This window comes from Salvelinus fontinalis, chromosome 10 (genome assembly GCF_029448725.1).
Source record: "Salvelinus fontinalis isolate EN_2023a chromosome 10, ASM2944872v1, whole genome shotgun sequence".
Lineage (NCBI taxonomy): Eukaryota > Metazoa > Chordata > Actinopteri > Salmoniformes > Salmonidae > Salvelinus > Salvelinus fontinalis.
Genome location: NC_074674.1, coordinates 25,391,466 through 25,404,786, shown reverse-complemented (window position 1 = coordinate 25,404,786; position 13,321 = coordinate 25,391,466). Strand labels below are relative to the sequence as shown.

General features: G+C 43.7%; 1 protein-coding gene across 4 annotated transcripts in view; it reads left to right on the top strand.

Annotated features, from left to right (window-relative positions):
• LOC129863874 (serine/threonine-protein kinase ULK1-like) overlaps positions 1-13,321 on the top strand; it is a 51,530-nt gene that overhangs the window by 12,167 nt on the left and 26,042 nt on the right. For 3 of the 4 annotated variants that reach the window (XM_055936225.1, XM_055936224.1, XM_055936223.1), the window contains exons 4-6: positions 5,331-5,363; positions 9,319-9,355; positions 11,923-12,096. In XM_055936225.1, coding sequence (XP_055792200.1) covers positions 5,331-5,363; positions 9,319-9,355; positions 11,923-12,096 — 244 coding nt within the window. Of the gene's footprint in view, positions 1-1,902; positions 2,038-5,330; positions 5,364-9,318; positions 9,356-11,922; positions 12,097-13,321 lie in introns of all 4 variants that reach the window. The other variant, XM_055936226.1, reaches the window with a different exon arrangement.

The window sequence follows — 13,321 nt, the reverse complement described above, 5'->3', positions numbered from 1 at the left end:
TGGTGTTGGAGTCGTGTTTACCCACGCAGTCGTGGGTGAATAGGGAGTAGAGAAGGGGACTAAGTACACACGCCTGAGGGGCCCCAGTGTTAAGGATCAGCGTGGCAAATGTGTTGTTGCCTACTCTTACCACCTGGGGGTGGCCCATCAGGAAGTCCAGGATCCAGTTGCAGAGGGAGGTGTTTAGTCCCAGGGTCCTTAGCTTGGTGATGAGCTTTGTGGGCACTATGGTGTTGAATGCTGATCTGTAGTCAATGAACAGCATTCTCACATAGGTGTTCCTTTTGTCCAGGTGAGAAAGGGCAGTGTGGAGTGCGATTGAGATTGCGTCATCTGTGGATTTGTTGGGGCGGTATGCGAATTGGAGTGGGTCTAGGGTGTCCGGGAGGATGCTGTTGATGTGAGCCATGACCAGCCTTTCAAAGCACTTCATGGCTACCGACGTGAGTGCCATGGGGCGGTAATCATTTAGGCGGGTTACCATTGCTTCCTTGGGCACAGGGACTATGGTGGTCTGCTTGAAACATGTAGGTATTACAGACTCGGTCAGGGAGAGGTTGAAACTGTCAGTGAAGACACTTGGTCCACGCATGCCTTAAGTACACGTCCTGGTAATCTGTCTGGCCCAGCAGCTTTGTGAATGTTGACCTGTTTAAAGGTTTTGTTCACATCTGCTACCAAGAGGGTTATCACACAGTCATCCAGAACAGCTGGTGCTCTCGTGCATGCTTCAGTGTTGCTTGCCTTGAAGCGAGCATATTAGGAATTTAGCTTGTCTGGTAGGCTCACGTCACTGGGCAGCTCGTGTCTGGGTTTCCCTTTGTAGTCCATAATAGTTTTCAAGCCCTGCCACATCCGACGTGCATCAGAGCCGGTGTAGTAGGATTCAATCTTAATCCTGTATTGACGCTTTGCTTGTTTGATGGTTTGTCTGAGGGCATAGCAGGATTCCTTATAAGCGTCCGGATTAGTCTCCCGCTCCTTGAAAGCGGCAGCTCTAGCCTTTAGCTCAATGCGGATGTTGCCTGTAATCCATAGCTTCTGGTTGGGATATGTACATACAGTCACTGTAGGGACGACGTCACCAATGTACTTATTGATGAAGCCGATGCCTGAGTTGGTTTATTCCTCAATGCCATTGGATGAATCCCGGAACATATTCCAGTCTGTTCTAGCATCCGTGTCATCTGACCACTTCCGTATAGAGCGAATCACTGGTACTTCCTGCTTTAGTTTTTGCTTGTAAGCAGGAATCAGGAGGAAAGAATTATGGTCAGATTTGCCAAATGGAGGACGGGGGAGAGCCTTGTATGCATCTCTGTGTGTGGAGTAAAGGTTGTCTAGGATTTATTTTCATTGGTTGCACATGTGACATGCTGGTAAAAAGTTGGTAAAACTGATTTAAGTTTGCCTGCATTAAAGTCCCCGGACACTAGGAGCGCCGCTTCTGGGTGAGCATTTTCTTCTTTGCTTATGGCCTTATAGAGTTTTTTGAGAACAGTCTTAGTGCCAGCTTCGTTTTGTGGTGGTAAGTAGACGGCTACGAATAATACACATGAGAACTCTCTTGGTAGATAGTGCGGTCTACAGCTTATTATAAAGTACTCTGCCTCAGGCAAGCAAGACCTCGTGACGTCTTTAAGATTAGACATTGCGCACCAACTGTTATTGACAAAAAGACACCCCCCCACCCCCTTACCAGAGGTAGCGTATCTGTTCTGCCGGGATATGGAAAATCCTGCTAGCTCTATGTTGTCCATATCTTCGTTCAGCCACGTCTCGGTGAAACATAAGATGTTACCATTGGTAAAATAATCTTAATCGTAGGTTGTCCAATGATTGCACATTAGCAAGAAGAATTGAAGGCAGTGGGAGTTTACTCGCTCGCCTCCGGATTTTCAGAAGGATGCCCGATCTGCGAACCCTTTTCTGGCGTCTTTTCTTCACGAAAAAGGCGTGGATCTGGGCCTGTTCCAGTGAACGCAGGATATCCTTCTCGTCGGATTCATTAAAGGAAAGAATTTATTCCAGTCTGCGGTGAGTAATCGCTTTTCTGATGTCCAGAAGTTCTTTTCGGTCATAAGAGGCGGTAGCAGCAACATTATGTACACAATAATTAAAAAAATAAGACACAAAACGCAAAAAAAATAAAAAATAGCACAAGTGGTTGGGAGAATGTAAAATGTCAGCCATGTTCTTCGGCGTCATCCTTAACACTACACATAACACTACACAACATATAACCCGGTCCGGTCGAGCCTCACTAGCCAGATGAAGCTAGCTGGCTGCTTATAACGTTAGCTTTGGGCAACAGGGTTAAGTATCTGGCTAGCTATTTATTTTCATGTACTGAAGTTCCATTTCAATAGGTGAACAACAAGTGGCAACCTAGCTAATACTTACTCACAGGGATTCCTAAATCATTGCTAAGAATAATGAAAATGACTGCAGTTTCTACTGGTCATTGTTTTTAGGCTGGTTGTATTGGTGCTAGCTAGGTACCAAGCTAAAGCTAGCTACCCCAGAAGCTGCGGTGGAACAATTGATGCTTATTACCAACGCGGTATTATAAACACATCGTTCGTGGCCGGCGTTTGCTTGTTTGCAGACTTTTTTGTGCAGCTTTGACAGTGCTACTGTATATTTTTTGACACGCAAAGACCCAAACAACGTTCCATTGTATGTATGTCGTGAAGCTTATGGCAGTGACACTATTACTGCGTAACTCCGGTAGGGCAACATCTGAAAAATAGCACACTTGGTAGTGTGTACCGGTGCTCGACCAGTCGGCGAAAGCCAACATCACCGAGTTGACTGCTCGATCCACACAGCAGACGTTGTTGGCTAGAGTGCTGTGTTGGATGTGTAGTGCAAAAGTTTACATGGCGTCATTACGTCATGTACCTACGTTACATAGGTATGCGCGGTAGCTTTGACATCGGTTTTTAACATCCACGTTAAACTAGACATCGGGCCGATACCGATGTTGCCATTTTTAGCTAATATCGTCCGATTCTTATATATCGTGCATCCCTAATTAAGAGCCACAATATTCCACGGGACAAACTAGGTCCAGAATATGGTTGTGGCAGTGAGTAGGTCCAGAGACATGTTGGACAAAACCCACTGAGTCGATGATGGCTCCGAAACCCTTTTGGAGTGGGTCTGTGGACTTTGTGAATTTTAAAGTCACCAAAAATGTGAATATCTGCTATGACTACAAGGTCCAATAGGAACTCAGTGAGGAACGCTGTATACGGCCCAGGAGGCCTGTAAACAGTAGCTGTGAAAAGTGATTGAGTAATGTGTGTAGACTGATGAGGCCATTTTTTTGTTTAATCCATTTTAGAATAAGGCTATAACGTAACAAAATGTAGAAAAAGTGAAGGGGTCTGAATACTTTCCAAATGCACTGTATATGAAAAAATATAAGTTAAAAAAAAAAATTGGTCGAAAGAACAGAAAACTTTCAGTTTACCAATATTTTTTCCCGGCGTGGACAGCCCTAACACCGTTGTTAACTTTGAGTTCCCACACTCTTGCAAGGGTACGAACTAGGCTAGGGTAACAGTGTTGTGGAACGGGATGCTAACCAAAGTCATGAGGCCTACTTTGTTAGCAAACAGAGGGAGACCTATTTGGAAGGGTCCAATTAGAGGGGTAGTGTATTGTCCTACTCTACACTCCAGTTGGTGAGCTCTGCCAATCACTAAAGTGTTAATATGTCCTGTTATCCTGTGTACAGTATCTCAGCCCCTGCAGGATTATAGAGCAGGGCAGTTTTATCACCTCCCTGGCTGGCATGTAGGCCTACACTTTTCTCGGCACGTAGCATTGGGGAGGAGTGCTGCATGATTTTACACAGCTGACACTGTTTGTGCTCTGTTATAGGCTGGTTGTCATAAACAGGAGATGTTACCAGGTCAGTAAGCCAAAACCACCTCGGGTAGACAAGTATGTCTGGCCCTGCCTGCCTGGCAAAACACAATGGAAACCAGATGGCTGGCTTGCTGGCTGCAATCACCAACATGGCCAAAAAGACAACTTCAGAAGCGCTGACTCGGCAGTAGTTAACTCTGGGATGAGCCATTACTCAGCTCTGATTGGCTGTTGAAAGAGACCTAGAGAGGGAGAAAGAGCAGAGTCATCTGTTGCTATTTGATAAGAGGGCTTTTTCAAGTGGGCTGCACTGTCTTGTTTTTGTAAGGCCTGTGCTATGGCTGACATGCTGTTGGTAAAAATGAGAGAGACAAAATGGTTGTTTGGGCTCAGTAATGCCCATTTTGTTTTTAGTGGCAAAAAGCAGCCAAGCTTCTGAGGTTGGCATAATATGATGGTGTGACTCGGGCTTATGACTCTGTTTGTTTGTGCTCTCTCGAAGAGCATTAGTTGTGGTTTCAGACAACAGACTTGTACCCTCTCTTTAACAGTGAACCTCCCTGGTGATCCAATATTTTGCCTTTGTCAGCCAAGTCGAGCTGTCCCCCCCACCACAAAATCCAATTAGTTGTAATGCAGACTCAGCCTGATGTGCCAACTTGTTGCTATGGGCGACGACTGGCCTATTAGTTCCGAAATTGTCATTTTCCTGTTTGTTTGTCATGCACCCCCCATGTTGTTTGCTCTTGATATGGCTCTGTGGCCTAATCCTTGCTCTCAGTGCGATGAGCTCAGTTCTATTGTTGTTCTATTGTTGTAGAGAACCCTGATATTGATCCTCTTTACATTTAGCTGAATGAGTGTGACGACTCAGACAATTCCTTTAGCTTTAGCATAGTTCACACTTCAGCCGGCACAACGGGGGGAGGTTTTGTGACCTCTTGACCACTCCTGTTCTGCACTAACCTCAGTGACTTCCGAGCAGACATGGCCCGTACCTTAAACCTGTTAACTCCGCATGGATGACCCAGAGATTTAGGCTAGCGAGTAGCGACGTGTCATTAATTCTTTACCTCCGGGTTGATCTCAAACCACTTGAAAGGTCAGTAGTCATTATAGTGGATTATGTCAAATAAGATGGGAACATAAGTTCCAGTGAGGACTTTTATTTGACTAACATCAACTTCTGACTGAACATATCCTTCTCTAGAAGTGTCCCTGTTCACAGTAGTCATCACTTTTCATTTACCTCTCCTACTTCAGGGAAACAGTAACCATCTAGTTATGTCACCGAGCACAAGTATGTGCGTTCAGCACCTCCTGCTCTATAACACACAGTCACAACATTCCTATTGTAAGTGTTGACATGCTAAAACCCCAGACACCTGTATTGTTTTTTTTCTCTTGGTGTCTGTCACAACCCTGACTTGTGTTTGTTTGTCTCTCTCTAGGAAACGGCCAGTTCTGTGTACCTGGTCATGGAGGTAAGCTACTTGTGTCATTTTTGTATTTTGTCCTTGTTTTGGTGTCAGGTTCAACACACACACTCCTGCTCTAACTCAGTGGTTCTCATCCCGGTGGTCGCAAGAAGGTTTTGATAGAGGTCGCAAGTGTGAAGCTGAATAGGAAAAATACATATTGTTTTCTATATATATTAATAGGCTACATATACCTATTTTATATTTATGTCTTTGCCTATTCTATTTGGTTACTAACATAGGCCTATGGTATTGCACCAAATTCTTGTCTCAAAGACATATAACATGCTTCAGAACCAAAATATTGTGTGTCTTGACTGTTGACCAATGACCAGTCATCAGCATTGGCGCGCAAAGGCACTTATGCAGATTAGTGACCAGAAAGCACCTGTTTTATTTTCTCCGGTTTTGTCTGGCAAAAACATAGTAGGCCTACAGTTATATTCTCCATATAAAATACAGTTTAGCAATCTGCTACGGACGCATCTTTGCCAGAACAATAGGGTACCTGGTGATTTCATTGATTATTTTCATATTTCAGATAGGCCTTGTTTGGGAGGCTACTGACTATATACAGTGCATTTGGAAAGTATTCAGACCTCTTGACTTTTTCCACATTTTGTTATGGTACAGCCTTATTCTAAAATGTATTAAATTGTATTTTTCCCCTCACCAATCTACACACAATATCCCATAATGACAAAGCAAAAACAGGTTTTTAGACATTTTTTAAAATGTATTAAAAAAATTAAATATAGCTTTACTCAGTACTTTGTTGAAGCACCTTTGGCAGCAATTACAGCCTCAAGTCTTCTAGGGTATGAAGCTATAAGCTTGGCACACCTGTATTTGGGGAGTTTCTCCCATTCTTCTCTGCAGATCCTCTCAAGCTCTGTGAGGTTGGATGGGGAGCGTCGCTGCACAGCTATTTTCAGGTCTATCCAGAGATGTTTGATCGGGTTCAAGTCCGGGCTCTGGCTAGGCCACTCAAGGACCTTCAGAGACATGTCCCGGGGTCACTCCTGCATTGTCTTGGATGTGTGCTTAGGGGTCATTGTCCTGTTGGAAGATGAACCTTCGCCCCAGTCTGAGGTCCTGAGCGCTATGGAGCAGGATTTCATCAAGGATCTTTCTGTACTTTGCTCTGTTCATCTTTCCCTCGATCCTGACTAGTCTCCCAGTCCCTGCCGCTGAAGAACATCCCCACAGCATGATGCTGCCACCACCATGCTTCACCGTAGGGATGGTGCCAGGTTTCCTCCAGACGTGATGCTTGGCATTCAGGCCAAAGAAATCAATCTTGGTTTCATCAGACCCGAGAATCTTGTTTCTCATGGTCTGCGAGTCTTTTAAGTGCATATTTGGCAAACTCCAAGTGGGCTATCATAGGGCTTTTACTGAGGAGTGGCTTCTGTCTTTTTTACATTTATTTTTAGGCAAGTCAGTTAACCAATTCTTAATAATAATGACGGCCTACCCCGGCCAAACCTGGATGATGCTGAGCCAATTGTGTGCCACCCTATGGGACTTCCAATCACGGCCGGATGTGTCACTCTACCATAAAGGCCTGATTGGTGGAGTGCTGCAGAGATAGTTGTCCTTCTTGAAGGTTCCACAGAGGAACTGTGGAGCTCTGTCAGTGACCATCGGGTTCTTGGTCACCTCCCTGACCAGTACCCTTCTCCCCCGGTTGCTCAGTTTGGCCAGGCGGCCAGCTCTAGGAAGAGCCTTGGTGGTTCCATACTTCTTCCATTTTAAGAATGATGGAGGCCACTGTGTTCTTGGGGACCTTCAATGCTGCAGGTATTTTTTGGTATCTTTGCCCAGATCTGTGCCTCAACACAATCCTGTCTTGAAGCTCTTCAGGGAATTCCTGAGACCTCATGGCTTGGTTTTTGATCAGACTTGCACTGTCAACTATGGGACCTACAGTTGAAGTTGGAAGTTTACATACACTTAGGTTGGAGTCATTAAAACTCGTTTTTCAACCACTCCACAAATTTCTTGTTAACAAACTATAGTTTTTGCAAATCAGTTAGGACATCTACTTTGTGCAAGACAAGTAATTTTTCCAACAATTTTTTAGACAGATTATTTCACTTAATAATTCACTGTATCACAATTCCAGTGGGTCAGAAATGTACACACACTAAGTTGACTGTGCCTTTAAACAGCTTAGAAAATTCCAGAAAAGGATGTCATGGCTTTAGAAGCTTCTGATGGGCTAATTGACATCATTTGAGTCAATTGGAGGTGTACCTGTGGATGTATTTCAAGGCCTACCTTCAGACTCCATGCCTCTTTGCTTGTCATCATGGGAAATCAAAAGAAATCAGCCAAGACATCAGAAAAGAATTGTAGACCTCCACAAATCTGGTCCATCCTTGGGAGCAATTTCCAAACACCTGAAGGTACCACGTTCATCTGTACAAACAATAGTACGCAAGTTTAAACACCACGGGACCAAGCAGCCGTTAAACCGTTAAGGAAGGAGACACGTTCTGTCTACTAGAGATGAACGTAGTTTGGTTTCGAAAAGTGCAAATCAATCCCAGAACGACAGCAAACAACCTTGTGGAGATGCTGGAGGAAACAGGTACAAAAGTATCTATATCCACAGTAAAACGAGTCCTATATCGACATAACCTGAAAGGCCGCTCAGCAAGGAAGAAGCCACTGCTCCAAAACCACCATTAAAAAAAGCCAGACTACGGTTTGCAACTGCACATGGGGACAAAGATCGTACTTTTTGGAGAAATGTCCTCTGGTCTGATGAAACAAAAATAGAACTGTTTGCCCATAATGACCATCATTATGTTCGGAGGAAAAAGGGGGATGCTTGCAAGCCGAAGAACACCATCCCAACCGTGAAGTACGGGGGTGGCATTATCATGTTGTGGGGGTGCTTTGCTGCAGGATTGGCTGGTGCACTTCACAAAATAGATTGCTTCATGAGGCAGGAAAATTCTGTGAATATATTGAAGCAACATCTCAAGACATCAGTCAGGAAGTTAAAGCCTGTTCGCAAATGGGTCTTCCAAGTGGACAATGACCCCAAGCATACTTCCAAAGTTGTGGCAAAATGGCTTAAGGACAACAAAGTCAAGGTATTGGAGTGGCCATCACAAAGCCCTGACCTCAATCCCATAGAAAATGTGTGAGCAGAACTGAAAAAGCATGTGCAAGCAAGGAGGCCGACAAACCTTACTCAGTTACACCAGCTCTGTCAGGAGGAATGGGCCAAAATTCACCCAACTTATTATGGGAAGCTTGTGGAAGGATACCCAAAACATTTGACCCAAGTTAAACAATTTTAAGGCAATGCTACCAAATACTAATTGAGTGTATGTAAACGTCTGACCCACTGGGAATGTGATGAAAGAAATAAAAGCTGAAATAAATGATTCTCTCTACTATTATTCTGACATTTCACATTCTTAAAATAAAGTGGGGATCCTAACTGACCTAAGACAGGGAATTTTTACTAGGATTAAATGTCAGGAATTGTGAAAAACTGAGTTTAAATGTATTTGGCTAAGGTGTCTGTAAAATTCCGACTTCAACTGTATATAGACCGGTGTGTGTGCCTTACCAAATCATTGAATCAATTGAATTTACCACAGGTGGACTCCAAGTACTAGAAACATCTCAAGGATGCTCAATGGAAACAGTATGCACCTGAGCTCAATTTCGAGTCTCATAGCAAAGGGTCTGAATATTAATGTAAATAAGGTATTTCTTTTTTATTTGAAATACATTTTCAAAAACGTCTATACACCTGTTTTTGCTTTGTCATTATGCGGTGTTGTGTGTAGATTGATGAGTAAAAAATATATTTTTATCAATTTTAGGATAAGGCTGTAACGTAACAAAATGTGGAAAAAGTGAAGGGGTTTGAATACTTTCCCAATGCACTGTATGTCTCCTAATGTCATTCTTTTTTATTTCCATCTTTCTCTAGTACTGCAATGGTGGGGACCTGGCGGACTATCTGCACTGTAAGTGGACTGTTTCAACTGTCAAACGCCCAGGGAAGCTCTCAGGTCTTTCTTGAATTAAGGTGGCATTTGTGCATAGCATTTTGGAAAAAATGAACTGTCATCTTCTAAATCAACTCATCTGGTAGCTCAATGACTTCAAAGTATATGTACCATTATGATAACATTGTGCCACCAGTAGGAGTAGTAACACCAATGAGATATTTTAGGTATGTGAGAATTTTCTGAAATGGAGGCCACAAATGTTCTAAGGTCATTAAATCCTTTAAAAATAATTTTGTGAAGTGATATGATTCATCATTTTGCTCACAATGTTATTTACTTTCATTTAAATTGAGTAACACCAAGTGACACTTTGGATTTAGACACACCAAATTATCAATGGAATCTTACAAATAATGACATACTAAAAGGGTGTGATTAGCTAATCATTTTCTTTAATGTAGACCCCTCCCCCAATACATTTGCCACAGGAGAGAATGCTCAAGGTCCTTGTAATTGTTTGTAATGAGTGATTTTCAAGGCGGTAACACCAATGACACATTATACTAGTAAAATAAATAGGTATTTGAATAGCCTTTTTTTGTTGATCTATACAATATATTAAATACTTTTTTTCACTTTCTAGCATTCAAAATAAATAGATATCTTTCAAGCAGGACACACACACATAGAGGATTGTCTACCGATCGCTAGCCAGGGGGGAATTAGCACCTCTGAACAGTGTCAGCAGTCAATCTCTTTTGTGTTCACACAACAAAGACCTTGAAGTCGTCATCCACAAAGCTTTGTTAAAATACTCCAAACCATAATGTGGCAGAAGCGTTGTTTGGCAATGCATGTATGTGTTGCTTAGTTTATGGTCTAGATTCCAATGTTGGCTGGCTAGCTAGCTAGCTAGCTAGCTAGCTGAGCTAATGTTGCTATTTTGTAGAAAGCCCTTGTTGAGACTAGCCAGATGCCACAGCTAGATAAATACCTAGTAAAATGACGAAGAAACTTTTGATTCACTCTCCATAATCACATACTCCCAGTGCCAGCCCATTGCCAAATGTTTAAATAGCTAGCTAATGTTAGCATATTCACTAGCTACCACAACATTATGTACTAGCTAGCTAGCTAATTTGTTTACTTCCTTCCCTGTTACTGAGTATTTTTCCTTTGCCAAGATAATCCATCCACCTGACAGGTGTAGCATATCAAGAAGCTGATTAAACAGCATGATCATTACACAGGTGCACCTTGTGCTGGGAACAATAAAAGGCCATTCTAAAATGTGCAGTTTTGTCACACAACACAATGCCACAGCTATCTCAGATTGCCCAGTAATCTGAAATCAATAGATTAGGGCCTAAATTAATTTATTTCAATTGACTGATTTCCTTATATGAACTGTAACTCAGTAAAATCATTGAAAATGTTACGTTGAAATTGTCGCAATACTTACGGCTCCCGAGTGGGGCAGCGGTCTAAGGCACTGCATCTCAGTGCAAGAGGCGTCACTACAGTCCCTGGTTCGAGTCCAGGCTATATCACATCCGGCTGGGATTGGTAGTCCCATAGGGCGGCGCACAATTGGCCCAGCGTCGTCTGGATTTCACCGGGGTAGCTACAGCTTGGAGAAAGTATGTGTGTTTTGCGCATTGCGCCTGTGCACTTAGCTAGCTACCATCACATAGCCTACATTGCATATAAAGTGCGACTGGCTCATGACATAGAAAATGCCCTCTTTTTTCCCCTTTTTGTTGTCATTCCTGTTGGCTCCCCCACCTGGGGGGGTTGGTGCTCTCTGATTGGCGCAAAATCAAGTTTTTAGTCCACTGACAAGCATTGCGGAATCTGCAGGTTTGTCGCTACAACCGGGTCGGCACGCAGCAGGGACCAATTTGTTTTAACAAGAGAAGGAACGGAGGCCGTTCTGTGTTTTATGCTTAAATGCCCAAAACATATCACTACAACTCTAAACATCACTACAGGGACCCTAAGTACCTTAAACAAAGCATTGTAACATAATGTTTTGCAGTATAAAGGACTTCCATTATGTTTTATCATTGATAAACAGTTCAATATAAAAATATGCCACTGTAATTCAAGGACGACCCTCCCATTAGAATTGCTTGCTAGACTTTCCTTAATTTGGGCCTCTGGCACATAGTGGGGCAAACTCAATGGGGGAAGGTTTCAGAGCGCACCATGACTGGAGCTGGCTTGTGTGGTTTAAGCCTGTGTTAGGGTTAGTTGTTAATTGAACGTCACCTAGAGCATTGAGGCAAACTATCAGAATAAGGGTATGTTAGCAAAGTGAAAATGAAAGCCAGGGTAATGTATCATTGGATAATGAGGGTATGGGCTGAACCAACCAGGTCGTGAATTTAGCACAGAAAGTTTAGGCCCCCTCTCCCTGGGCTGCTTATTTATTTAGACTGCAGTCCTAGGCTTCAGGGAAGCTGTGTTTTCATAGGTTGCCGTGGAACAGGAACAAGTCAGATTTTTCTGTTAATATAGTTTGTTTTATTTTCCCTTACCGAATGTCCTGTCCCACCCCTCCACCCTTGTTTCTCCCCTAGCCAAGGGCACCCTGAGTGAGGACACCATCCGGGTGTTTCTGCAGCAGATAGCCGGAGCCATGAGGGTGCTGCAGGTCAAGGATATCATCCACCGAGATCTCAAACCCCAGAACATCCTGCTCTCCTACCACACAGGACGCAAGTCCCACTCCACCAACACCTGCATCAAGATAGGTGTGTGCGCGCATTCAACTCGGAAAGTATTTAGACCCCTTGACTTTTTCCACATTTTGTTAGTTTACAGCCTTATTCTAAAATGGATTACATTTTAAAAACAATCTATCAATCTACATGCAATGTCACATAATGACAAAGCAAAAACGTTTTTTAGAATTTCTTGCAAATGTATTAAAAATAAAAAACAAATACCTTATTTACATAAATATTCAGACCCTTTTCTGAGATTCGAAATTGAGCTCAGGTGCATCCTGTTTCCATTGATCATCCTTGATGTTTTTACAGCTTGATTGGAGTCCACCTATAGTAAATTCAATTGAATGGACATGATTTGGAAAGGCATGCACCTGTCTATATAAGGTCCCACAGTTGACAGTTTATGTCAGAGCAAAAACCAAGCCATGAGGTCGAAGGAATTGTCCGTAGAGCACCATGACAAATGTGTCGGCACAGATCTGGGGAAGGGTATCAAAAGATGTCTGCAGAGGGCCTCCCGAGTGGCGCAGTGGTCTAAGGCACTGCATCACAGTGCTAGAGGCATCACTACAGACCCGGGTTTGATCCCGGGCTGTATCACAACCGGTCATGATCGGAAGTTCCATAGGGCGGCGCACAATTGACCCAGCGTCGCCCGGGTTAGGGGAGGGATTGGCCGGGGGGGGCTTTACTTGGCTCAGCGCTCTCTAGCGACTCCTTGTAGCGGGCCGGGTGCCTGCAGGCTGACCTCGGTCGTCAGGTAAATGGTGTTTTCCTCCGACACATTGGTGCGGCTGGCTTCCGGGTTAAGTGGTTGGGTGTTAGGAAGCGGGGTTTGGCGGGTCATGTTTCGGGGGACACATGACTCGACCTTCGCCTCTCGCCCATTGGGGAGTTGCACCGATGGGACAAGATCGAAATCGTGGAGAAAAAGGGGGTGGTAATAATAAAATAACAACATGTCTGCAGCATTGAAGGTCCCGAAGAACACAGTGGACACATCATTCTTAAATGGAAAAAGTTTGGAATCACCAAGACTCTTCCTAGAGCTGGCCACCCAATCGGGGAAGAAGGGCTTTGGTCAGGGAGGAGATCAACAACCCAATGGTCATTCTGACAGAGCTCCAGAGTTCCTCTGTGGAGATGGGAGAACCTTCCAAAAGGACAACAATCTCTGCAGTACTCTACCAATCAGGCCTTTATGGTATAGTGGCCAGACGGAAGCCACTCAGTAAAAGGCACATGA